Here is a 26,988-nt window from a genome sequence, read left to right as displayed (position 1 = left end):
TGATCATATAAAATATTTTATGAATAGTTGCTTTTTTGTTTATCCCGCTGCAACTATCAGTCTTTTGGAGCTGAAAGATTGTCTGTGTCCCATCTAGAATAAAATTTCACATATATATATAATTCAACTATCAGTCTCCTGGAGTTCAAGCAAAAAAAAAAGAACTATCAGTCTCTTGGAGTTGAAAGATTGTCTATGTCCTATCTAGAATAAAATTTCATATGTGTATATATATATATATATAATTCTACCATATTGATATCCACATTTTATTAAAAATGTAAATATTATTTATATAAAATCGGATTGTATATAGTCTTCATTTATGATTAATGTAAAATTTATATGCATCTTGACATATCGGTATTGTAGAAGAATTATATATAGATTATGCAACATATATTTATATATATACACACAGACACACGTAGGTAATTAAAAGAACCTGTCTAAAACAAATACATATCTTAGTTCATGAGAAAGAATCGAGTTGGTGGAAGCCAGTGAAGCTCACTAATTAGATTTACCGTACCTAGGGTTCTTGGAATTAATACAACGAAAGTATGGAATATATGGTTTTTCACTTATGGTATACCCACAAATTTTCATTGCATATATGAAAAGGAATAAAAATGGGTGAGGTTGGGACCATTTGAATCCGTTTATTGGACGTGATTAAATAGGATTGAATGGAATTATTTCATTGTCATTCAATCAAATAAAACTATTAATGAACTTCTAGATTATTTTATTAATTTTTTTTTAAAAAAAAAATTCCTATCCATTTTGTCCAATCCATACGCCTTTGGCTTCCTGTCCTAAGTATGATGTTAAAATCTTCTTATCAATTTATTAAAAAAATTGGATGATTTTAATAGTAAGTAAATCGACAGCATTTAATTTTACCCAAAAAAAAAAAAAATCGACAGCATTTAAACCCGACCATTTTCTTTCTTAATTTATACTTTGACATTTACAAAGCATTTGTAATTGTGGAATAATTAACTAAACTAATTGTCTTGTTAGTTTGTTTGCAATCAATCAATCGCTAATTACATACAAAGGGCGTGGCACTTTGAAAGCAAGATATCTATTTCATCTTCTTTTTTCTTTTTTAATTTTTAGTTTTTTCTTTTTATATGAATTTGATTTAGCTTAGGTTAATAAATTATACCAACAATAGAATATTCTGTTACCAATTTTGACTGTTCAAATTCTAGAAAGAAACATGTAGAAAAGTAGTTTCTTAGAAAGTGAAAGCTTTCTAATTTGGCTCGAATGGTATAAAAATTTTGCGAGATGTTGATCCTTGACACCATTCTTTTTGCGCAGACATTTCACAATCCGACAATTATATAAACAAAAATTTAGAATACAAGACAAGCACAAAGAGTTTCTGAATCGCAGTTAGTGAATTAGGCTTGCCACACGTATCACTATAAACCATTCACAAGATTGGTCCCTGCAATTTGCAAGTTGTTGAAAAGTATTATATGAAATAAGGGAGTAGCAAACAATGGAAGTAGCATCTTCTCGACCAAAAGAATATACCACTATGATCTTATGCCCAATAATTTTTCTGATGAGTCATATTCCTCAATTAATTTTGGCCTTCACTTGGCAAATGAACTCACATATCCTCTTTTCTGATAATCCATCCTTGTCCACAGCATTGTGTATTATCTCCTTCACCTTCTTCATCTCCTCCCTCAATTCGTCAGTTGACTTTCCACCCATCAAACGGTTGATCTTTTCCCTTACTTCGAACCTCGTCAATGGCTTCTTATCACACAAATTGGGCCCAGCCCTCCAATCATCAACCACTAGTTTCCTGTTAGTCGGCTGATCGGTCAAGATAGGGAAACACAACATTGGTACCCCACACCATATATTCTTCCGCTTTGCCCAATGCTGGAAAAAAACAGGGCCAATAGCATATATTGGCTGCTTCTCTCGTATGCCGGAAATCGCGTGGGGTTCGAGCTCCTCCACTGTGTTACAAAGAAAATAGTCGGCCTTTTTCACACCCTCAAATGCCTTGAATATCAGCCGATGCGCCGCCGTTGATACATCTGTTTGTTGGAGGTAAGACATCAAGTCCTATGGCTCAATAGCCTGGACACCCGGTATGTAATCGATGTTATCCTCTCGATTATCTAATAAATTGGACCACTCAGAGATTTACCTATTAATATATAACAGGAAAGTACGAAAAAACTAAAAGGAAAGCATAATGAAGCACATAAAACGAACTTTTACATACCATGAGAAGCAAAATGGCGATTTCTTACAAGGAGGTCCACACGATAATACAGAGTAAAGACCAGAGCTGGTTCGGTCCCGAAGGAAATATGGACAAGGTTGCACTTTTTGGCTATGGTCGATGGCCATGGATAGAAAGTATCTGCAATCAAGCACGAGACTGAGGTATCATCTCCGACTATATTTCCTACAATTGCATCCACATGGGCTGGGAAGACATGCAAAAGACCCCCACAGAATTGCTCAAGGTTAAGCATCCTATTGAAGGACAGAGGAAAACCATCTGTCACCGTCTTGTAGCGAATGTCCAGGCCGGACTTACGTGCTCCGACAAAGATGTCTTGGTGGTCGTTGTCGTCGTCTTGGGGTCGAGATTTAATTATCTGGCGGTGGGTGCCTTCGTTGCTGATGAATGTGATGGTTAAACCTTTTGAAGCGAGCTCTGGGCTTATGTGGCCTTGGAGGTAGCATGGGGCTTCGGATGAGTGTTCACCATATGGAATTGATTTTGAGTTCTGTTCTTTTGGAAATCGAAAATTGAAAATGGAATTGAATTTGGTTTTGACGAGCTTCTAATATTTGTTTGGTTGAGGAGCTACTGTGAGTTATCTCCGGCTAGCAGTAGCAGTGGATCCATATGCTTGAAAACTATACTACATGCAGCCTTGGGACTTTGAATTCAAAACAAATATAGTTTAATTAAAGTGTCATTTTGTCAACTGTTCCGTTTTTTTTTTTTTTAAATTGTATGTAATTTGCTCACTTTGATTGTTTATTAATGGTAATTGGAGTTTATTAAATATATAAACTAACTATAAATATGAAGGAAGAAAAAACAAAATAAAAAATAAAAAAACCAATGCAATTTTAAATTATATTTCACTTGATGTTTATGTGTTTTTTTTTTTTCCCTTTTTTTCTTGAATTTATAGCTGATTGATATGTCTAACTACCACTAAATAATACTAACAAACCATGGAATAAGTAAACCACTATCAACTTAGTATAGAAAAACAAAAACAAAAACAAAAAAATTACTAAACACGTTAAAAAAACAACACCTAGTATTATGCTTGATCTGGTGGTGACATGTCTCACTCTTTGTACATATTTATATAATATATATATATATATATATATATATATATATTAAGGTTTAAAAAATCAAAATTTTCTTGAAATTTGACTGAAATTTTTATATTCTTGAAAGGTGAATAGAAAATTTTGGTTCCAAATCAAAGCTAGTAAAATTTTTAACAAAATTTCTAATATTTTCACAAAATTTTTATCGAAATCTCATCAAGCATCTATATCATTCCTTTATAATTTTATCAAAAAATTAATAATTTTCATGAAAATTTTTATTAAATTTAATATATTTTAAAATTTTTTTATTAAAAATTTACTAAATATTATGATATTTTACTGTCTATCTATCCATTATTTTTTTATTTTAATAAATATAATATTTTTATAAATATTATAAAATAAATATAAATTATAATATAGACAAAAATATAAGCATACATATTAAATAAATAATAAATATTATATTATAAATATTATAAAAGTAGATAAATACTACAAAGATGTGCAAATAATATATTAAATCTTATAAAGATGTGCAAATAATATATTCTCTCCAAATAAGTTAAATGAATTGATGAAATATTTATGTAATATTATAGAGTAGCAACTTATGGGTATTGTATTAAACTCAACCATCAAAGAATAATTATTTTGCATACAGTCAATTAACATCATATAATAATTATTAATAAGGATAGTCTATAAGATTCATATAATTAGTATATTAATAATTATATGCAAAATTATCAAAAAAATATAATTTTTAATAATTATTTTTCATATTTTATATTTCAAAATAAAAACAGAAAAGAGATAAATAATTTTATGATAATTTAATTAAGCAATATATATATGTATGTTAAGCATTATAAAAAGTTTTTGGGCAAAATGCATTTTAGTACCCTCTACTATTAACCTTTTTTAGTTTGGGGTTTGTAAAAAAAAATTTTTATAGATAATACCCTTTATTATCTAAATCGTTAAAACAAAATGATTTCTGTTAAAAACTCGTCATGTAAGTTCCACGTAACAAATAAATCCATTTTTTTAATACTTTCTTGTTTTTCTAAAAAATTGAAAATGGTAAAATGTTTTGAAAATCAAAAATCTAAACTCATCATTAAAGCTTCTGTCCCCAAACCTTCTGTCAGTAGAGTTTCAAGCTCAAACTCAAGGAAGCACTAGAACCTGCAAAAGTCATCTCTCCTCTTAAGGGTCAGAACAAGATAAAGAGGACTGAACCTAAGCAAACCAAAAATGATGAAGTCCAAGAACAAACTTTGTATGCCACCATGATGGAAATTGAAAGCAAAACTTTAGAATCTGATCGAAATGAAAATTGTGCTATCGAATCACTACCACCTCCTCCATCATCATCTCCCAAGTCTTCATCCCTTCTGAACTCTCTATCATTTTCATCCTATGAAGAAGAGGATTATCAAGAGGAGTCTAAATATACTAGTGAATCGGATTTTGACTCTTCCACTAAAGACAATGAAATGGAACATGCAGGAGATGTAGAGACTGTGGATGGAGATGTGAAAAGGATGGATAAAAAGTCTTGGATGGTTTGTAATGAAAAGGATTGCCAGTCTTCAAAATTAAAGTTCAGGAGGGGAAAGGTAGTTGACATGCAATCTGAAAATAAAGGTCCAAGGAGTCTAAAATTTAGGAGAGGAAAAGTGTTAGCGGAGAACCCAAATGTCAAACTTGATGCTCGAAGGCGAAGCTTTAAGAGGAGAGATGGAGTTGATGACAATCGTACTGAAACCATTCTAGAAAAAGTCGTTTTGAAGCATCAAGATTTGCAGGGGAAGAAACAAGAACAGGGTATGTTTAACAATGTCATCGAAGAAACAGCAAGTAAACTCGTTGAAACACAGAAGAGCAAGGTTAAGGCCTTGGTCAATGCTTGTGAAATGGTGATCTCGCTCCAAGATAGCAAACCTTTTGCCAAGACAGTCATTTGAGTTCAATTGAAATTTTCATTTCTATTAAATCCCTAAATCCTTACACGTGTGAGAGGTTTGTTTCTATTGAACGGTGAGTTTCAGATTTTTTTAATTTTCAAAACATTTTTCCATTTTCAATTTTTCAGATAAACAAGAAAGTATTAGAAAAATGAATTATTTATCACGTGCAACTCACATGATTAGTTTTTAACAGAAAATGTTTTGTTTTAACGGTTTGAGTAATAGAGGATATTATCTATAAAAAAATTTTTTATAGATCCCGAACTAAAAAAGACAAAAAAATAGAGGATACTAAATTGTATTTTGCCCAAAGTTTTTTATAGAACTAACACACCATACTCCAGTTAAAACATATTTTATCTTGCGATTGAAAATAATTGGTTTTTTAATAGGCATAAAAACCTACTGGACTTAAATGATGAGCCAGAGTCGGTTACATACTATTACTATAACGCTTTTGATATTTATAGTGATTTTGTTTTAATTATTATAAGGAGGTCCAAATGACGATGAGATAGTTAAAAATAATAACATTAGTAAAAGGTGACGAGATAATGGAGAGTGGGAGCTAAGAATTAAAATTCAAACATAAAGAAAACTCTTTTCAAAGAAAACACCAAAAGCAAATGTCTCCATTACTTAATTAATTTATTCAAAAATAGTTCATCAGCAATTTTAATGGATAACCTTCCTTTTGGACGGTTCTGATAATTTCAGATTCTGAATCCAAATCAGTTTCTGTGAAGTTTTATACAAGGAGGGAAAGGCGACAATATTGGAGTAATTATAGACACAATTTTTTATATCAAACGATTGTATTTGATTATGTCATAATCCTTTTTCTAATTTGAGATTTGACTTGGAAAATGAACTCACATACGCTTTTTTCTGATAATCCATCCCTGTCCACAGCTTTCTCAACTACATCTCTCACCTTCTTCATCTCCACCCTCAACTCTTCAGCTGACTTTCCGCTCATCAGACGGTTGATCTTTTCCCTCACTTCCAACCTCGTCAATGGCTTCTTATCACACAAATTGAGTCCAACCTTCCAATCATCAACCACTATTTTCCTGTTAGTCGGCTGATCAGAAACGATTGGAAAACACAGTATCGGTACACCATACCAAATACTTTCTAATATCGAGTTCCATCCACAATGTGTTAGGAACCCTCCAACCGCTGGATGTGAAATCACCTCAATCTGATTGCACCAGGGGATGATCAATCCTCTGTCTTTGATCTCATCTTCAAATCCATCGGGTAGGACATAGGATTCAGAAAAGCTCACGATATCAGGACGTAGCGCCCAAACAAAACTCACTTTACTCAGCAAAAGCCCCTGAGCTATTTCTTCCACATCGTGTTCATTAAGAAGAGCTAGAGTTCCAAAAGAGGCATACAAAACTGAACCATGAGGCTTGGTGTCTAGCCACTGGCTGCAGTCAGACTTGGACCTAAGGCTGGTGGCTACGATGCTTCCGTTTTGCCCAATACTGGAAAAAAGAGGGCCAATCGCATATATTGGCTGCTTCTCTCGTATGGCGGAAATCGCGTGGGGTTCGAGCTCTTCCACTGTGTTACAAAGAATATAGTCTGCCTTTTTCACACCCTCAAATGCCTTGAATATAAGCCGATGAACCGCCGTTGATATATCTGTTTGTTGGAGGTGAGACATCAAGTCCTTTTGCTGAATAGCCTGGACACCGGGTATGTAATCGATGGTATCCTCTCGATTATCTAATAAATTAAATCACTCAGAGATATTTAATTACCTATTAATATATAACAGAAGTGTACGAAAAAATTAAAAGAAGAACATAATTAAGCACATAAAACGAACTTTTACATACCATGAGAAGCAACATGGCCATTTCTTATAAGGAGGTCCACATGATAGTACAGAGTAAAGACCAGAGCTGGTTCGGTCGTGAAGGAAATATGGACAAGATTGTAGTTTTTGGCTATGGTTGATGGCCATGGATGGAGAGCATCTGCAATCAAGCACGTGACTGAGGGATCGTCTCCGACTATATTTCCTACAAGTTCATCCACATGGGCTGGGAAGACATGGAAAAGACCTTCACAGAATTGCTTAAGGTTATGCAGCCTATTGAAGGACAGAGGAAAACCATCTGTCACCGTCTTGTAGCGAATGTCCAGGCCGGACTTACGTGCTCCGGCAAAGATATCTTGGTCGTCGTTGTCATCGTCTTGGGGTCGAGATTTGATTATCTGGTGGTGGATGCTTTCGGTGTTGATGAAGGTGATGGTGAAACCATTTGAAGCGAGCTTTATGGCTAGATGTACGGTCGGGGTTATGTGGCCTTGGAAGCAAAGGGGAATCATGATAGCATGTGGCTTCGGATGAGTGGTCTCCATCTCCATGGGTTTCAGTTTTAGTTCAGTTTCTGCTACGGAAAATGAATATTGAATATGGAATCAGTTTGGATTTTGAAACTCAAGTCAAGCTTTTCTCTGGTTGACGAGCTCCTCCGAGTTATAACTTGCTAGCTGGAGCTAGACGTGCACTGTTGCTGTTGCTTTGTCTCTTTCTATAATTACTAGGTGTGGGTGTGGCCACGTGCACGAGGCTTTGTCTTAAATATAAAATATCTAATATGTTTGCTAACTTCGTTGGAATAATTCTAGATTTTAAGAGATAAACACAATCTGCTCATTGGAAGAAGGAAGTTTGTTTAAATAAAATGATCATATAAAATATTTTATGAATGGTGCTTGTTTGTTTATCCCACTGCAACTATCAGTCTTTTGGAGCTGAAAGATTGTCTATGTCCCATCTAGAATAAAATTTCATATATGTGTATATAATTCAACTCTCAGTCTCTTGGAGTTGAAAGATTGTATATGTTCATCTAGAATAAAATTTCATATCTATATATATATATATATAATTCTACTATCTGTATTTTATTAAAAATGTAAATACTGTTTATATAAAGTTGGATTATATATAATCTTCATTTATGAATAAGTTAAAATTTATATGTATTTTGATTATTACAAAAAAATAGAACAAAACAATAGCAATAGAATAACAAAAACAAAACACGCATATATTTACGTAAAAAATTCTTGATAGGAAAAAATCACGGATAAAAAGAGATAAATTTTTATTGATTGAAATTAGTACAAAAGGTGAGCAAATAGAGAGGCAAAAACTCAATATATCCAAAAAACTTCCGAAAATATATATATTGTGTGGACAAAGTAAACTTAAAAATTGAAAAGATCCGTACCACAAAGGCAAGCCTATCGGCCCTCGACCTCTGCTACTATCACAAAGCCTCATTTTTTCCCTCAAAATATATTTCACCAATCGGATTGCACCGCGAACTTTTCGGATGGATCAATAAAAATTTGGATCACCAACTCTAACATTGATATATCGGTATTGTTGAAGAATTATATATAGATTATGTAACATATATTTACATATATACACACAGCAACACGTAGGTAATTGAAGAAAACCTGTCTAAAACAAATGCATATCTTAGTTCCTGAGAAAGAATCGAGCTGGTGGAAGTCCAATGAGGTTCACTAATTAGATCTACCATACTTAGTTTTCTTGGAATTAATACAACGAAAAAATGGAATATATGGTTTTTCACTTATGGTTTACCCACAAATTGTCATGGCATATTTGAAAAGGAATAAAAATGGATGGATTGGAACCATTTGAATCCATTTGTTGAAGGAGACTAAATTGGATTGAACAGAACTATTTCATTCTCTATTAATGAATTTCTAGATTATTTTATTAATTTTTTTCAAAAAAATTCCTATCCATTTTGAACAATCCGTATGCCAATTCCGCTATTAAGTATGATGTTAAAATCTTCTTATCAATTTATTAAAAAAATTGAATGATTTTAACAGTAAGTATAACGATAGCATATAAACCCGACCATTTTCTTTCTCAATTTATGCTTTACTATTTACAAAGCATATTTGGTAGTGTAATAGTTAGTTAAACTAAATATCTTGTTAGTTTGTTTGCAATCAATCAATCAATCGCTAATTACATATAAAGGGCATGACACTTTAAAAGCAAGATCTCTATTTAATCGTTATTTTTCTTGTTTTCTTTTTTATTTTTTTATATGAACTTGATTTGGCTTAGGTTAATAAATTATACCAAAAATTGAATATTCTGTTACTAATTTGACTGTTCAAATGCTAGAAAGAAACATGTAGAAAAGTAGTTTCTTAAAGAGTGAGAGCTTTATAATTTGGTCCGAATGGTATAAAAATTGTGCGAGATGTTGAGCCTTGACACCATTGTTGAGAAAGATGGAAGCGATTGCATATTCTCTTTTTGTAGCATTCTTTTTGCGCAGACATTTCACAATCCGACAATTATATAAACAAAAAGTTAGAATACAAGACAAGCACAGAGAGTTTCTAAATCACAGTTAGTGAATTAGGCTCGTCACACGTATCACTAAAAACCATTCACAAAAATTGGTTCCTGCAATTTGCAAGTTGTTGAAAAGTATTATATGAAATGAGAGTGTAGCAAACAATGGAACTAGCATCTTCTTGACCAAAAGAATCTTATGCCCAATAATTTTTCTGATAAGTCATATTCCTCAATCAATTTTGGTCTTCACTTGGCAAATGAACTCACATATCCTCTTTTCTGAGGATCCATCCTTGTCCACAGCATTGTGTATTATCTCCTTCACCTTTTTCATCTCCTCCCTCAATACTTCAGCTGACTTTCCACTCATCAAACTGCTGATCTTCTCCCTTACTTCGAACCTCGTCAATGGCTTCTTATCACACAAATTGAGCCCAGCCCTCCAATCATCAACCACTAGTTTCCTGTTAGTCGGCTGATCGGTCAAGATAGGGAAACACAACATTGGTACCCCACACCATATACTCTCCAACACCGAGTTCCATCCACAATGTGTTAGGAACCCTCCTATTGCTGGATGTGAGATCACCTCAATCTGATTGCACCAGGGGACGATCAACCCTCTGTCTTTGATATCATCCTCAAATCCAACGGGTAGGGCATAGGATTCAGCATCGCTCATAGTATCAGGACGTAGCACCCAAACAAAACACACCTTACTCAGCAAAAGTCCCTGAGCTAGCTCTTCCATATCATGTTCATTAACAGGAGACATACTTCCAAACGAGACATACAAAACTGAACCATGAGGCTTGGTATCCAGCCATTGGCTGCAGTCAGACTGGGACCTAAGGCTGGTGGCTACTATGCTTCCGTTTTGCCCAATATTGGATAAAACAGGGCCAATCGCATATATTGGCTGCTTCCCTCGTACGGCAGAAATGGCGTGGAGTTCAAGCTCTTCCACAGTGTTGCAGAGAATAAAGTCTGCCTTTTTCACATCCTCGAATGCCTTGTATATGATTTTGTGCATCAACGTTGATACCTCTGTTTCTCGAAGGTAAGACATCAAGTCCTTTGGCTCAATGGCCTCAACACCCGGTATATAATCTATTGTATCCTCTCGATTATCTAATAGATTGAACCACACAAAGATATATAATTAATTACCTATTATGTTTATGTATATAACAAAAATAAAAGGAAGAACATCATTAAGCATATAAAATGGCAGTTACATACCATGAGAAGCAAAATGACCATTTTTTACGAGGAGGTCCAAGTGATAGTAGAGATTGAAAACAAGAGCTGGTTCGGTCCAGAAGGAAATATGGACAAGGTTATATTTTTGGGCTAGGGATGATGGCCATGAGTGGAACGTATCAGCAATCAAGCACGAGACCGAGGGATCGGCTGCGATTATATTTCCGACAAGCTCGTCCACATGGGCTGGAAAGACATGCAGAAAGCCCTCAATGAATTGCTCCCGGTTGAGGGACCTATTGAAGGAAAGAGGAAAACCATCGGTCACCGTCTTGTAGCGGATGTCTAGGCCGGATTTGCGAGCTCCGGCGAAAATGTCTTGGTCGTCGTCGTGGTGTTGGGATCGAGATTTGATTATCTGGCGGTGGATGGCTTGGGTGTTGACGAAGGTGATGGTGAAACCCTTGGAGGCGAGCTTTACTGCGAGATGTACGGCTGGGATAACGTGACCTTGGAGATGAAGGGGAAACATGACAGCATGGGGCTTGGGATGAGTGGTTTCCATGAATCTGATTTTGAGTTCAATTTCGGACTGTGAATATTGAAAATGGAATTAATTTGATTTTTGAGCTTCAAGCTTTTTCTTTGGTCGAGGAGCTCCTGCGAGTTTACGTTTGGCTTCCCTAGGGAACAATGGCCGCCATGCCGCTGCTCTCTGTCTTTGTATATAGAGAGACCTAATTCACGGGTCTTAGTTTGAAAATGTTTATGTAACAACAATTTTAAAAAAACAAAATTAAAAAAAAAAAGAAAAAAAAAACACTTTTAAGGTATTTAAAAAATCATTTAAAAGGGGACTTTCTTGAAAATTAACACTCTGATTAAACATTCACGGTATATGTTTGGGATTTAAAATAATTTACATTTTTAATGCATTAATATCTCCTGAATTGATAATGCCCCAAGAGGAGTAATTATAAGACATTAACAATAACAATTTTGGGATTTAAAATCATTTATATTTTAAATGCATTACTAAGTAATTAAAAAAAGACATCAACAATAGAAAGAAATAGAAGATTTATTTACTCTGCCAAAATTTTATAAGGAATAACTTTTTTTTTCTTTTTCAAAGAGACCCTCTAAATGTATAATGATTAAAAACATACACCTTTTATTATAATAAATAAATAAATAAAAGATCCTACCATTCCAATGGAAGTGCGATTATAATTTTACATCAAAGTGAGTCTCCTGTTAACTTCACAATTTTATTTTAAATTCACCCTTTGATATTTGATAATCAGACCAAAAAAAAAGACTCTCTATTTTTGAATATTACTTATTAGCATTTATTCAAAAATAAATCACATATTTTTTTTAATTTAAATGTTAATAATATGTAGAAGACCAGTGTGATCAATGTGTATTAGATATGACAAGAGTTAATTAGGATAATAGAGCAACAATAAATGTTGTTTATGTGAGTGCTGTTGCGTGTAGGATATTATAGGCTTAGCGTTTTATTGGTTCAAGAACTGGAAAATTACTGGAGAGCAAGGTTAAGGACCTTTGTCTGAGGACTTATAAATTTCATCTAACAGCCAAATATGATTTTAATTAATTTCAAAATTAATTGAGTGGGCATCAAATATTTTTCTTCCTTATTGTTATCATTTATTTTCTATAGCATAAAAGAAACAAGTGAGGATGGAATAATAAATTTTGACCTTTCATTTGTCAATTGGTAAATGTCATCAGATTAGGAAAAGTCATCAAATTAGGAAAAGATAATAATTAAAAGTGAAGGGTTTGGACGGGTAGTAAAACCACTAAATTAAACGTCCACATCTGAAATTCGAACAAATCTAAGTAAAATTCCCTTTTTCCATTGAAGTAGGACCATATGTTATGATGTGTTATTGAATTTTCAAAATTTAAATAATGCTTTACATAAAGAGATAATGCTGAAAAGCACAGGCCCAACCCATATTGATCCAACCCATTCTATCTTTTTGCGGCCATCTCAAAATGCAATTCAGTCTATTACATACAAATGATTTGCATAGGTTATCAAAAATTCTTGTTTTGGGTCTGATTAGACTTCAATTTCTAAGTCAGCACAAATATGAATATTTTTAAGTGCTTAATTTTTACCACCCTCTCTAAGGCCCTATCCTGCTCTTTTGGTCTGATTTTATAGTTTAGTTGTTAAAATACTTTAATATTATTAATTATACAGTCAACTATGTTTTTATTTTTACTTTTTGTCTGTTTCTGAAATACTTTTCAGAACAACAATGAAAATGTTGTTGAACAGAGAGCGATTATGAGAATGTTCAATAAAGAGTTCACGAGAGTTCTCTCTCTCTCTCTCTCTCTCTCTCTCTCTCCCTCTCTCGCTCTCTCTCTCTCTCTCTCCAGAAGACCCTACTGCTTTGCAAAGAAAGAAAAAAGAGAAACATAAAACCAATTATACTATTTGGTAGAGATTTGTTGGGATTCCTGTAACCTGTTAGATAATTTAATGTAGAGATGAAAACGAAAAAAAAATAAAAATTTAATACTATCATAATAGAAAAAGTTAAAACTTATTTTTTTATCTATTTATTTTGTTTTCATATTCCAATCAATAAGACATCAATATTGAAATGATAGATTAGATATATGTTTTTATTTAAACAAAATGATTAATATGTAAAAAACTTATGGTAAAGTGCATGTATAAAATTAATAATTAAGCTTCATGGGATAAAAAAATTAGAGGCTGGTTGTGACGTTGATTGATCATCATAAGCATCGGTGGCTTTGCCATCACTTTTATCAGTTCATTTTTTGCATGTAGCTCCACCTCATCTATATATAGCCATACACAACATCAATTCTCACACTCTCTCTCTCTCGTTTCCCTTGCCTCTCATATTTTCTCTCCTTCTCCTAGATGGAGAACAACACTCATCCAAAGAAGCCTCATGCAGTTCTATTTCCCTATCCTCTCCAAGGCCATGTAATCCCCTCCGTTCCTCTCGCCGTCAAGCTTGCATCCAATGGCTTCACAATCACTTTCATCAACACCCATTTCATTCATCACCAGATCAAAATCTCCCAACCCAACCCCACCGACAATGATGACATCTTCTCGGAAGCTCGTAAATCCGGCTTAGACATTCGCTACCAAGTTATCGGCGATGGCTTCCCACTTGGATTCGACAGGTCTCTCAACCATGATCTCTTCTGGGAGGTTTTCCCAAAAGTTTTTCCCACACATGTTGAGGAACTCTTGGACGATATGGTCCCTTCATCCGAACCCCCACTCACTTGCTTAATTGCCGATACCTTTTTCACCTTCTTTTCTATGATAGCCGCAAAGTATAACCTTGTTAATATCTCCTTCTGGACTGAACCTGCTTTGGTTCTTACCCTCTACTACCACATGGACCTCCTCAAAGAAAATGGTCATTTCGATTCTCCTGGTAGGCACGCTCGCTTGCCCTCTTGTACTTTCTTTCCTTTCCTCTTCTTTTCTAAGAATATACACACACACACACACACACACACACATATATATATATATATATATATATTTGTATAATTTTTTATTAGCCTTATCATATTATGATGATTTGTGTCCAATTACATGTAATTTATACCAATATTGTATATACTTTACTCTCGATTATATACCACCAAAAATTTTATCTTTGATATATATAAATATATATATATATATATATATATATATGTTTTTATGCCGAAATATCTTTGATATCAGATAATCGCAAAGATGTCATCACTTATATACCGGGTGTCCCTGCAATTGAACCAAAGGATTTGATGTCATATCTTCAAGCCACAGATACGTCGACTACGGTGCATCAGATTTTAAACAAAGCATTTTCTGATGTTAAAAAGTCAGATTTTATTCTTATCAACACAGTCCAAGAGCTTGAACCAAACACAATATCAGCGTTGCAAGAAAAGCAGCCAACTTTTGCAATAGGACCTATTTTTCCATCTGGCTTTTCCAAAAGCATTGTGGCTACGAACATGTGGTCCGAGTCAGACTGTAGTCAATGGCTAAGTACCAAGCGTAATGGTTCTGTTTTGTACGTCTCTTTTGGTAGCTATGCTCATGCTAGTAAGAAAGATATTGAGGAAATAGCTTACGGACTTTCTCTTAGTAAAGTGAATTTTATTTGGGTGCTTCGTCCTGATATCGTAAGCTCTGATGAAACCGATATCCTACCCGTTGGATTTGAAGATAAAATCAAAGGTAGAGGGTTGATCGTGACGTGGTGCTGTCAGATTGAAGTGCTTTCGCATCCTGCAATCGGAGGGTTCATAACGCACTGCGGATGGAATTCAATATTAGAAAGCATATGGTGCAGGATTCCACTGTTAGCTTATCCACTTTTGACAGATCAGTTTACGAATAGAAAATTAGTGGTTGACGATTGGAAGATAGGAATCAACCTCGTTGATAACAAACCCATCACGAGGGAAGAAGTATCGGAGAAAATCAACCGACTGATGGGTGGAAAATCCCGTGGTGAACTGATGAAGAAGATCGAAGAGGCTAGAAACACACTAGAGAATGCATTGAGCCACAGTGGATCATCGGAAAATAATTTCAGCCAATTCGTCAGTGAGCTAAAGGTTAAAATCGAAAAGCGACGTGGACTTCTCGTTATTTGATGAATGATGTTCATAGACGTATGAGAATTGATAGATAGGAAGGGACAATGTGGAATTGTCTGGGTGGGGTTTTATTGATTTGTCGTCTTTTTGCAGTTATTCCAAGTTTAATAATGGAATAAATGGTTGGTGTGTAGCTAGAGGAGCAATGTTGGCTGACGCCAAGTATTGATTATTGCATAATATGGGGCACTGCATTGTCTTGGTCTTGGTCCGCCACCTTGCAATTTCACTTGCATATTCATACACATTAATTGACACATGTCCCACTTGGTCGTTGGGGACGTGTCTTTATTCTTTGTCTACGGTAAAAATTAATTAAACCGGTGATTAGTATTTACTAATTATTTACAACCTACATCGTATAAATTTCACCGAATAATATGTTAGCATTGTACACGCTTTTATAAATTTGCCAAGTGGGTGCAGCAATATGCTGGAAAAAACTGATCAATTCCTTTATATATTTTCTAAACAAAAATAAATAAATAAATAAATAGAAATAAAAATTTCCATTATATATCAATCGTCATTAGGTTGCTAGTTTGGACATAAAAAATGAAGCATTCAGAAGTTCAAGTAGTAGGCTTCCTTTACTCTACTGAACCATGGAACGTATGCGATGTCCTCCTAATTAAAGTAAGACAAATTAATTGACTAGTACCGCTACATATTATACACATAGCCATCTCAAACTGTTTATGCTAGATAATTTTTTTTTTTTTTTATGGTAAATGTTAATGCTAGAAAACTATGTTATATAACAACGGGTAATACAACTTTGGCATATATTATTTCTTTTCTGTTAGTATTTGTATGTTAAGCTCCAAAACATACATTGTGGACATGCTAGTTTTATTTAGGGGTGGGTCGGTTCGGTTAAATGGGCTTTTTTAAACCGAATTGACCAATTAGGTTTGGATTGGTTATGAAATCGAACCGAATCAATCGCCATGTCCAACCTGAAATCGAACCAAATCGATAGGCATTGGTCTGTTTGGGTTGGATTTACGGTTTGGATCAGTTTGGGCCTCATGTTTGACCTCGTCTTAAACTTCTTTATTTATGCTTTTTTTTTAATAAATTTATTTATACTATTTTAAAATATAAATTTTATATATTAGATCAAAATTGTATAAAGTTTTTTTAAATCTTTTTAATTATCAATCTTCAATCATAAAACATATTACGTAAGATGGATCGGGTTGGTTTGGGTTGGATAAAATTTCTTCCAATCTGCAACCCAAACCAAATATAACGGATTTTTTATATCCGTAACCGAACCGATCCGTTTAAAAACTTAAACCTAATCCAAACCAAATCAAATAGTTCGAATCGATCGGTTTGGTCGGGCCGATTTAGATTTTGCCCACTCCTAATTTTATTTACTTGCATTAATAGGATTTTTCAATACAATATCATTGGATAAATAAATATATATATATATATATATATATCAATGGCCCTAATTAGTTTCAGCTCAATATCATGTATACTTATGTAGCATTTGAAGGACATAAAGCCTCAAATTATAAATATTTTTATAATGGACAATACCATAGATATTAAATTTTTTTATCAAATTTTTTGTAACTAATTATATGGTAATTTTTTAATAGTGATTAAATTGATATTGTCCTATATTGATAGAAAAACAAACTAATTAAAAAATATCAAATTATTGATATTAAAATTTTGATAAAAAAATATTGATTACTCTAAACTTATCCTTTCATGATATGATATTGAAGGATATTATTAATCATGTTGACTTGCAATACCAAATGGTCGTCTAGTTCCTCTCTATTTTCACTTTACTTATAATAAATAACGAAAAATCAAGGAGTTTCAAAAACTTTGGAAACTACATCAATCATCATCCTATATTGTAGATCCTCATTTAGAAATCTTAATCATGATTTTATCCAAAATCAACCTCAGCTAACCACGCAGCAATTACATGATTAATCATATCCTCCTATCATAAGTTGCTCCAATCATATATATATGTTTGTGTTTTATATATTTTCTTCAGAGACGTTTGGTTTGATTTATTTAACTGTTTACAGTGATTTTAATATATTTTATTCGTTTTAAAAGTGAAAATTTTGCGTTACTTGGTGATTTATAAAATTATATAATATGTTTGGGATATTAATTGAATTTAAGAAAAATAGAGAAAAATATTATATATTTGAAATGCTAAGTAGGTTGGTGAAAAAAAAAGAAAAGAAAGATTGATCACAGATATGCCATTTTGATCTATGTGTTTTAGAAGAATAGAAATACAAAAGAATGGTTTTCAAAAATAATTAAACAAACATTAATTTTTGTTAATTTTCTCCAAATTAATCAATACTTGGAATAGTTTGGTGGCCAATCGTTACCCGGACCCCAAAAAAAACCAAGAAATTTCTCCTGGTGCACCTCTAAAATTAAAATCGCGGCAGAAAGCGAAGCGATCATTTACTTAATAGTAATTTAATATAATAATAATATTATTATTTTTGGTAATGATAATAATAATATTATTATGATTATTTACGAGACATGCAGACAAAGTAATCCCACTGGCTCTCTTGCAGGGCCTTTTTCGAATTTGTCAAAGTGCAGACTTTTCTCAGCCGCTTATTATTCAGTGGTCCAACAGGTCAGTAGCTCAAAATGACGTCGTCCAACAACTCTCTCAATTTAATGGGCATTGGCCTGCTGGGACGGATCATATAACTAAGCTCATTAAGAAATACCCAGTAGCCATTTTAGATGGATTGTTCATATTCAATGGGCTGAGTCCAGGCCCTATAGAAAACCTATGTTCTTTTCTAGTTTTAATTTTTATTCTTTCCCAACAAGAAGGCTTAGAATAATGTCAATGTCAATTCTAGTATTTACTTACTTAAATGAGGGTAAAGGGATTGGTTTCTGTATCTTCCAGATTTTTTTGAGAATTTGAAAGAAAAAATATTAATGCTCTGACTAAAAAAGGTAGGGAAACAAAGGGGAGCATAATAAAATCCTTGGATTCAACATCACTTGTACAATAACATTTCCGTTCTCACCATATAATATGGAGAAATTAAGTACTTATTATTATTGTAATTTTTTTTTTTACTTTTTAATAATAAAATTAAAAATATTGCATTGTAGCAGCTTTTGATTGAAATAAAAGTTTTTATCTTTCTTTTTTGATAAATATATAAGTGCAGAATTATGCAGGATAACAGCATTACCAGATTTATTCAAAAAAAAAAAAAAAAAGCATTACCAGATTAGTTGTGATAAAGGTTAAATTAGCAATAAAGAAATCTCGCGGCCAGGAAAAAACAAAAAAAAATAATAATAATAATAATAATAACAACAAAACAGTAGAAGGAATCAGAAAAATGAAAATGCCTCTATACCGGACTCAAAGGGCTGTAGACTTGTGCGGTTAGTGGGCTGATACGTTGCCTCCTATATTCATGTTCATGGGCCTAATTAGAAAAATTAAATATAAATCACTAATTAATTCTCAAATTATAAGGAATTTCTTCATATTAAAAAAAATCTTTTTTATTTTTTAAGTTTTAACAATGAAAAATCACTAACAAGAAACGTTGAATGACGACCGAAAAAAGACTTTGAATGACCCAATTGGCATTGAGCTAAAGTGCTGTAAATTTTTTGGTAATTAAATTAGACGGTGACTTTGAATAAAGTTCTGTTTGGTTAGGTGCTAAAGAATGACAATTTCGAACATTCTAGACTTTGTAATTTAATAAAGTGAATCTTCAAATTGAGTGGGCCGATGGATTTGCAATTTGCATCCAATGTTCGTTGTTTTAAGAAAATAATAAATAAATAAATCAACTAATTATCTTATTCATAAAAAAAAAAAATAGTATTCATAGTGGTAATTCTAATTTTCTCCTCAATATCGAAAAATAGGCACTTTTTTTATTTTTTATTTGAGTTCCAATTTTTTTTTTTTTTTGGGAGCTCCAGTTACTTAGCTTCTATTTTAAAATGGTTAAAAATAGAAACTTTATATATATATATATATATATATATATATATATATATAATATTAAAAAGGAAACCCACCATCCTAATTCCAGCAAAATTGTTAAAAATTGTACATCAATAAAGTTTGTATTCTGATAATTTAACAATTTTAGTAAAAGTTCATAACCATTAGATAAAAGACTACAGTACCTAAATAAATCACACACCAGTTTTTTTTTTTTTTTTTAAAAATTCAAATGTTAAGAATATATAAAGATTATAAATATATTATGAAATTAATCAATAATTGATAACACATTTATTTTTGTTGTTACATAAATAGGAATTAACAAAAAGAAATAGGAATTGGATTTTTAATTTTAAAGGGAAAAGGAAAATAAAAAAGAGGTATTGGCATTGCATTCTATGACTCAAAAGCAAGTAAGAGAGAGAAAACAGAAAACTTTTCTTTCCTAACAAGAAAGGGAGTAGCTTGGCTATCTCCTTATAAATATCCCAACCCCGCATTTCAGATCCCCATACCATTCTCTATTTTTGTTCGTCTTCTTCGACCTCTTTGCTCTGCACCCAACTCTCTCTTCGTCTTCTTCAAATCGGCTCTGCTTACCAATATGTCAAACCAAGCTGAATCATCCGACTCGTAAGCCCTCAGATCTCCATTCTCATTCTCACTCGCCGATTTTTATTTGTTTGTTTGTTTGTTTTGTTTTGTTTTGTTTTTTCTTTTTTTATTTTTCCCCCTTTTTTTTTTTTTTTTTTTGGGTTCTGATTCTGATTGTATTTTTTGAAAATTTGTTCAGTAAGGGAACGAAGAGGGACTTCAACACGGCGATTCTCGAGCGGAAGAAAGCGCCCAATCGCCTAGTTGTGGATGAGGCTGTCAACGATGACAACTCCGTCGTCGCGCTCCATCCGGATACCATGGAGAAGCTTCAGCTCTTTCGCGGCGATACGATCTTGATTAAGGTTTGATTTCTACGCCCATAAAGTTTCTCGCTTTATCTCTTTTAATTAATTTAGGTTAATTGCAGTTTTAGGTTATTGACAGTTTTTGGGAATTCTGGTTAGGGCTTATTGGAATTTATGGTTTTTGGAATGTTGCTCTGCTACTCTTTTTGTTTGTTTATTGGGATCTAAGAACTGGGTCTGTTGTGGTTTCTTAAAGTATTGGTCTTCTTGTGGTTTTTTAAAGTATTTTGGTCTTGCATCCATTGAAGTTTTTCCAAAGATTAATGGTTACTCAAAGGAAAAAAGAATCAGACCCTGACATGTTCTGGAAAACATAAATGGAGTGTTAAATATCAGAAATTAATGTGTTTTGAAAATCACGGGAGTGCATGAATTAGGTGGTACTTGCTATTCTGTGTTATGTTTCTTTCTGTCAACAGTGTGGTGAGTTCCCATGTACTCTAATAACTTGGTTTATATTTGGTTATTGTTAATCTGCTTTAGGGCAAGAAAAGGAGAGACACAGTCTGTATTGCCCTTGCTGATGATACCTGTGATGAACCAAAGATCAGGATGAACAAGGTCGTAAGGAACAACTTAAGGGTTAGGCTTGGAGATGTTGTCTCCGTGCACCAGTGTGCTGATGTTAAATATGGAAAGCGTGTTCACATTCTTCCTGTGGATGACACAATTGAAGGGCTCACTGGCAATCTTTTTGATGCATACTTGAAACGTGAGTTATTTTCAACATTTTTGTTGTCTTTTAAAACTGAGTTAAATTTCAATCTTTTTGTTATATTATGAAAGTTGGATGAGTTTTTTCTCACTACGTCATTATTCTTGCAGCTTATTTCCTGGAGGCATACCGCCCAGTGAGAAAAGGTGATCTCTTCCTTGTGAGAGGAGGAATGAGGAGCGTAGAGTTCAAGGTTATTGAGACTGATCCTGCTGAGTACTGTGTTGTTGCCCCTGACACTGAAATCTTCTGTGAAGGGGAGCCTGTGAGAAGGGAAGATGAGGATAGACTGGATGAGGTTGGTTATGATGATGTTGGTGGTGTGAGAAAACAGATGGCTCAGATTCGTGAATTGGTGGAGCTGCCACTTAGGCATCCACAGCTATTTAAATCAATTGGAGTGAAGCCTCCAAAAGGAATTCTGCTGTATGGGCCTCCTGGATCTGGTAAGACTCTGATTGCTCGAGCTGTTGCCAATGAAACTGGGGCATTCTTTTTCTGCATCAATGGACCAGAAATCATGTCTAAATTGGCTGGAGAGAGTGAAAGTAATTTGAGGAAAGCTTTTGAGGAAGCAGAGAAGAATGCTCCATCCATCATATTTATTGATGAGATTGATTCAATTGCTCCAAAACGAGAGAAGACACATGGAGAAGTTGAGAGGAGGATTGTCTCCCAGCTATTGACACTCATGGATGGACTAAAGACTCGTGCCCATGTAATTGTTATTGGTGCTACTAATCGTCCTAACAGTATTGACCCAGCTTTGAGAAGATTTGGAAGATTTGATAGGGAAATAGATATCGGAGTTCCTGATGAAATTGGGCGTCTCGAAGTTCTCCGTATTCATACAAAGAAGATGAAGCTCTCCGAGGATGTAAGATCAAATGCTGAATTTCTTTTTATAATGATTTATGCACTCCTGCAATTCAAATTGAGTTGTTGACTCTTTTTTGTTTGTGTGATGCAGGTTGATTTAGAAAGAATTGCCAAGGATACCCATGGTTATGTTGGTGCTGATCTAGCTGCTTTGTGTACTGAGGCTGCACTTCAGTGCATCAGAGAGAAGATGGATGTTATAGACTTGGAAGATGATTCAATAGATGCAGAGATACTCAACTCAATGGCAGTTACAAATGAGCACTTCCAAACTGCTCTTGGGACAAGCAATCCATCAGCCCTCCGTGAAACGGTAAGTATTGTTTTTAGCATTGTCTTCAGATTATCTAGGAGTGTATATTATTATTATCTTTTCTCTGTAAAAGCATCTTCTACATTGGATAGCTTAATTTATCAATTTTGGATGTGGCAGGTTGTTGAAGTGCCCAATGTTAGTTGGGAGGACATTGGAGGTCTTGAAAATGTCAAGAGAGAGCTCCAAGAGGTAATTGCATTTGTTGCACTTGCTCGGATATATATAATTACTCTTTTCCATCTCACTGTTTATAAAAATGTAATGTTTTCCTGTATTATTTGTCTTGCAGACTGTTCAATATCCAGTGGAACATCCCGAGAAATTTGAAAAATTCGGTATGTCACCTTCCAAAGGTGTTCTTTTCTATGGTCCTCCGGGATGTGGAAAGACTCTTCTGGCTAAAGCTATAGCCAACGAATGTCAGGCCAACTTCATCAGTGTCAAGGGTCCTGAATTGCTGACAATGTGGTTTGGAGAGAGTGAGGCCAATGTACGAGAAATTTTTGACAAGGCTCGCCAATCTGCTCCATGTGTGCTGTTCTTTGATGAACTTGATTCCATTGCTACTCAGGTTTGGACACTTCTTTATTTGAATGATTTTACCTTGTATTTATCATTGATGTTTATAGGGAATCCTTAATTGGAATTTATTAGCCATAAGCTTGATTTGGTTAAAAGAAATCTTTAATTTAACAATTCTACATATTGGAGAAAATTAATGGCATTCTTGAAGAAAGAACATGAAAATTAGTCCTAGGATCAATTTTCAGATTTTCAATAAATTAAATGAGAATGAGTGATGATGCATGTCTGTTGATCATCTATAATAACTACTCATAGTGATTGTGTCTCAGTCCTTATTCAACAAAGAGAGTTATTGCAATATTAATTTGGTTCCTGACATTGTTTTTATTTCCTTTCTGGTTGATTTTGTAGAGAGGTAGTAGCGTTGGGGATGCTGGTGGTGCTGCTGATAGAGTTTTGAATCAACTTCTCACAGAAATGGATGGCATGTCTGCAAAGAAAACAGTATTTATCATCGGTGCAACCAACAGGCCAGACATTATAGACCCTGCTCTTCTGCGTCCAGGCCGTCTTGATCAGTTGATTTACATCCCTCTACCAGACGAGGATTCTCGTCACCAGATATTCAAGGCCAGCCTGAGGAAATCTCCAGTCTCCAAAGATGTTGACCTTAGAGCCCTTGCCAAGTACACTCAAGGATTCAGTGGTGCAGATATCACAGAAATATGCCAGCGGGCTTGCAAATATGCCATCAGAGAGAACATTGAGAAAGTATGATGCTTCATTATCAATCTCTTTTGTCTTATTCATATAATCATAGAGACATACACACACACACAAACATATTTCAGTTGAATGGTACATTTATCTTTCTTTTAACTTTATTGTTGATAATAACCCATGAGTTGGTCATTTGTTGTGCAGGATATTGAGAGGGAGAGGAGGAGAAGGGATAATCCGGAGGCTATGGAGGAGGATGTTGAGGATGAAGTAGCAGAGATCAAGGCAGCTCATTTTGAAGAATCAATGAAGTATGCTCGTAGGAGCGTGAGCGATGCTGATATCCGCAAATACCAGGCATTCGCACAGACATTGCAGCAGTCAAGAGGGTTTGGAACAGAATTCAGGTTTGCAGAGACTGCTTCTGGGGCTGCTGGCTCTGACCCCTTTGCAACTTCTGCTGGTGCTGCCGATGAAGATGATCTCTATAGTTAGATCTTTAGATCTTAGTCTTCTGTTTGTGTTCTACTTACGTTTGTTTTCTGTTGAAATAAACATTCTTCTATTTGTGCCCTATTTATGTTTGCATACTGTTGAATATTTCCTTTGAGATCTTTGCCAGGACATCACGAAAAGGCTCTAGAAAATTCTTATCTTAAATATAGTATTTTTATTTCTTCAACAATCTTAATTTATCTTTTTTGGTGGCATCTTTAATATGCTTGCTTTTCATGTGTTTCTTCTTCTTGTAATTTAGAAAAAAATGTGCGCTATTACGCCCCCCAAAAAAAAAAATAATAATAAAATAAAATAAAAAATGTGCGTTTTCTGCCAGTCAAAATGTAAATAGTGTAGTCAACGCGAGAGCAAACGAGTCCAATGAAGCCCAAAATACACAAGCGGTGTTGGGCTTCCCCTTCTGCAAGGGAAGCCCAAAACGGCAACGTGAGGCTTCATACATGTATATGTCATGTTTATTTATGTATTTAATACTTTTAATGTAAACCTGAAAAGAAGATTGAGAATGCTTTGGTTCTCTTCAACTAAAATCGCTGCAACTCTATGTCTTTACTCCTCTGTAAGAAAAACCAGACCACAATATCAAATTAATGCTCTATCCTTCGCTAGAGACCAAGTAATTAAGATTCTAATTTAAACTTTATATACATATTTTTTTTATTACGTAAGATAGAACACATGTTTTAAAAAGCAAATAATATTGACTTTTTACCTGTGGGATAAGGATATATAATGGCGCCAAAAATTAAGATTTGAGAGATTGAACAGGTCAGCCAAACTTTTTATTGAGCAGGTTGTTGGTTCCAACTTCTAACCTCACTGGATGAGGATAAAAATGCTTTATTTGAATATGTGACTAATTCTATTGAAGCATAAAAGTTTTTGAAACCAAGATTAAATGATTTTGTGGCAGCTATATATATATATATATATATATATTGTGAGAGAGAGAGAGAGAGAACTGCATATATGATAGAGAGAAAACCAAAAAAGAAGAAGAGACGATTCGATATAATCTTTTCAAAATTGATAATTTTGAAAGCTCATTATTCACCGGCATGACTGCAGATGATGTATTTAGAATACAGCAAGCTAGGCAGAGATTTTTGGTTTCGAATTGGAAAATGACAAATTACTCTGACAATTGCCTCTTTGGTTGACCATTACTTCTCTTTCTTCTTTCCTCATGTACATTTCACTCGTCCTTTAATTTTTGTATTCCCCACTACTCGTCCTTTAATTTTTGCATTATTATGTATAAATATTAAATATGCTTAATCTCTATTATGAAGACCCCGCACTAATTAACGGTTTTCCAATTTCCTTGCTGATGCAAAATACAAATTAAATTTAACTTCTTCTTTTTTTATTTTTTGAGAAGGAAAATTATATTTAACTTACTCATCAGGTTCAGTTGGGCTTTCTTTTGATATTTACTAAAGAAAAGTACTGTCGCAAATCAAAAGATTTAAAGAGCATAGACATATTAAAAAGGTATAATTCCAGTTAGGAAGACATAATGTCTCAGTTCAAACACGAAGCTTCCTCCCTCTAACGCATTTATTTATTTAATTTGGTCATCAAAAAGTAAAATTATGGACGTTGTTAGGGGAAACAAAAACTTGCAACAGTACAAGACTGAAGAAATCCAATGAGCTTCACTTGAAAATTTGGGATCTATATCTTATGGGTCCACAATTATGTTGTACACGTACATATATTGTATACATATACACACTTTTCACCAAAAAAAAAAAAATATTACACACATGCACGCACGCATTTGCCAAGCAAGGAAATTCCTATTTTCATTCATCGCTTCTATTTTCATTTTATTGTACGTACTTAATATTAAGTATTAATTTTGAATTTACCAACCACTTCCCTTTCATGATGTATTTATTTCTAACTATTAAACATATATATAATTTTTTATTTTATTTTTTATAAGATAGCCTACGTCAGCTGAGATCTAAAATAAACATGATGAATAACAACTTTATTAAGAACTAGTTCTGAATCTTTATGGGAAAAATTCAATCGTAAAAGATTCTTAAGCTTTGTGGGATAATAATTCAAATTCAAATTCTTTCACCAATATTAACAAATTATGTATATTATTAATTAATTCTTTGGCCAAAAAATTAGCCATAACAAAAGAAAGAACGTTAAAGACACAAACCCATGCTTCTAATTTATTGATTATTATTTTATCGTTTAAACTAATTGTTAGAAATTTTTTTTAAAAAATTAGCTAAATAAAGTTTTCCAAACTGAATGGAAAATCAGTCTGGACTTTAAAACGGTGTATGACAATAATTGTTGCAATTTAATAATTAGATGGAGGAAAACGCATGCATGTGTACAACTCAATAAAGCTCAGTATCCCTCATTTTGTACCATATATAATACTATTGTTTGAAATTCGTGGCCTTAATTTGGTGTTGAATATTTTTGTAGTAATAAAACCCCAATCTCGAAGGTGTCGGAGTTATAGGTAACTACTACTAGTCAATTAGCCGAAGACATTGAAAAATTTTGTAGGAAAAAGGGAGTCATGTCTCTCATAATAAAGCATAGCATGGAATAAGAGAGTTGAATGCTAAGACAAATTAAGCAAATGCATATAGTTGGGGTAGAGAGTATAGATGTAGTACTATTGCGATTAGACTAAGCTACTATATGAGGGACACACCCCCACAGCCCCCACTTGAAAACAAGAAATTAAATG

The 26,988-nt window shown here is 33.6% G+C and overlaps 5 protein-coding genes and 1 pseudogene across 5 annotated transcripts; 3 read left to right on the top strand and 3 right to left on the bottom strand.

Annotated features, from left to right (window-relative positions):
• Positions 1-1,300: 1,300 nt before the first annotated feature.
• Positions 1,301-4,645, bottom strand: LOC107431949 (UDP-glycosyltransferase 86A1-like; annotated as a pseudogene).
• Positions 4,644-5,321, top strand: LOC107431875 (uncharacterized). The gene has a single exon (XM_060812872.1). It carries the CDS (start codon positions 4,644-4,646, stop codon positions 5,319-5,321), a length of 678 nt encoding a protein of 225 aa, XP_060668855.1.
• A 604-nt stretch (positions 5,322-5,925) lies between these two features.
• LOC107431945 (UDP-glycosyltransferase 86A1-like) lies at positions 5,926-8,023 on the bottom strand. Its single transcript, XM_060812972.1, has 2 exons — positions 7,178-8,023; positions 5,926-7,064 (listed from the first exon to the last, which is right to left on the bottom strand). The coding sequence occupies exons 1-2, from the start codon at positions 7,710-7,712 to the stop codon at positions 6,148-6,150; spliced, it is 1,452 nt and encodes a 483-aa protein (XP_060668955.1). The 5' UTR covers positions 7,713-8,023; the 3' UTR covers positions 5,926-6,147.
• Positions 8,024-9,691: 1,668 nt separating this feature from the next.
• On the bottom strand, positions 9,692-11,673 carry LOC107431948 (UDP-glycosyltransferase 86A1-like). Its single transcript, XM_016042983.4, has 2 exons — positions 10,954-11,673; positions 9,692-10,842 (listed from the first exon to the last, which is right to left on the bottom strand). The coding sequence occupies exons 1-2, from the start codon at positions 11,477-11,479 to the stop codon at positions 9,941-9,943; spliced, it is 1,428 nt and encodes a 475-aa protein (XP_015898469.3). The 5' UTR covers positions 11,480-11,673; the 3' UTR covers positions 9,692-9,940.
• A 2,063-nt stretch (positions 11,674-13,736) lies between these two features.
• LOC107431905 (UDP-glycosyltransferase 86A1) lies at positions 13,737-15,823 on the top strand. Its single transcript, XM_016042936.4, has 2 exons — positions 13,737-14,387; positions 14,687-15,823. Exons 1-2 carry the CDS (start codon positions 13,856-13,858, stop codon positions 15,607-15,609), a joined length of 1,455 nt encoding a protein of 484 aa, XP_015898422.1. The 5' UTR covers positions 13,737-13,855; the 3' UTR covers positions 15,610-15,823.
• A 4,218-nt stretch (positions 15,824-20,041) lies between these two features.
• Positions 20,042-24,423, top strand: LOC107431944 (cell division cycle protein 48 homolog). Its single transcript, XM_016042980.4, has 9 exons — positions 20,042-20,254; positions 20,415-20,580; positions 21,067-21,295; positions 21,409-22,175; positions 22,269-22,490; positions 22,611-22,682; positions 22,783-23,064; positions 23,430-23,789; positions 23,943-24,423. Exons 1-9 carry the CDS (start codon positions 20,226-20,228, stop codon positions 24,231-24,233), a joined length of 2,418 nt encoding a protein of 805 aa, XP_015898466.1. The 5' UTR covers positions 20,042-20,225; the 3' UTR covers positions 24,234-24,423.
• Positions 24,424-26,988: the final 2,565 nt, after the last annotated feature.

Source organism: Ziziphus jujuba, chromosome 11, assembly GCF_031755915.1.
Source record: "Ziziphus jujuba cultivar Dongzao chromosome 11, ASM3175591v1".
Taxonomy (NCBI): Eukaryota; Viridiplantae; Streptophyta; class Magnoliopsida; order Rosales; family Rhamnaceae; genus Ziziphus; species Ziziphus jujuba.
This window is presented reverse-complemented; position numbering and strand designations above follow the sequence as displayed.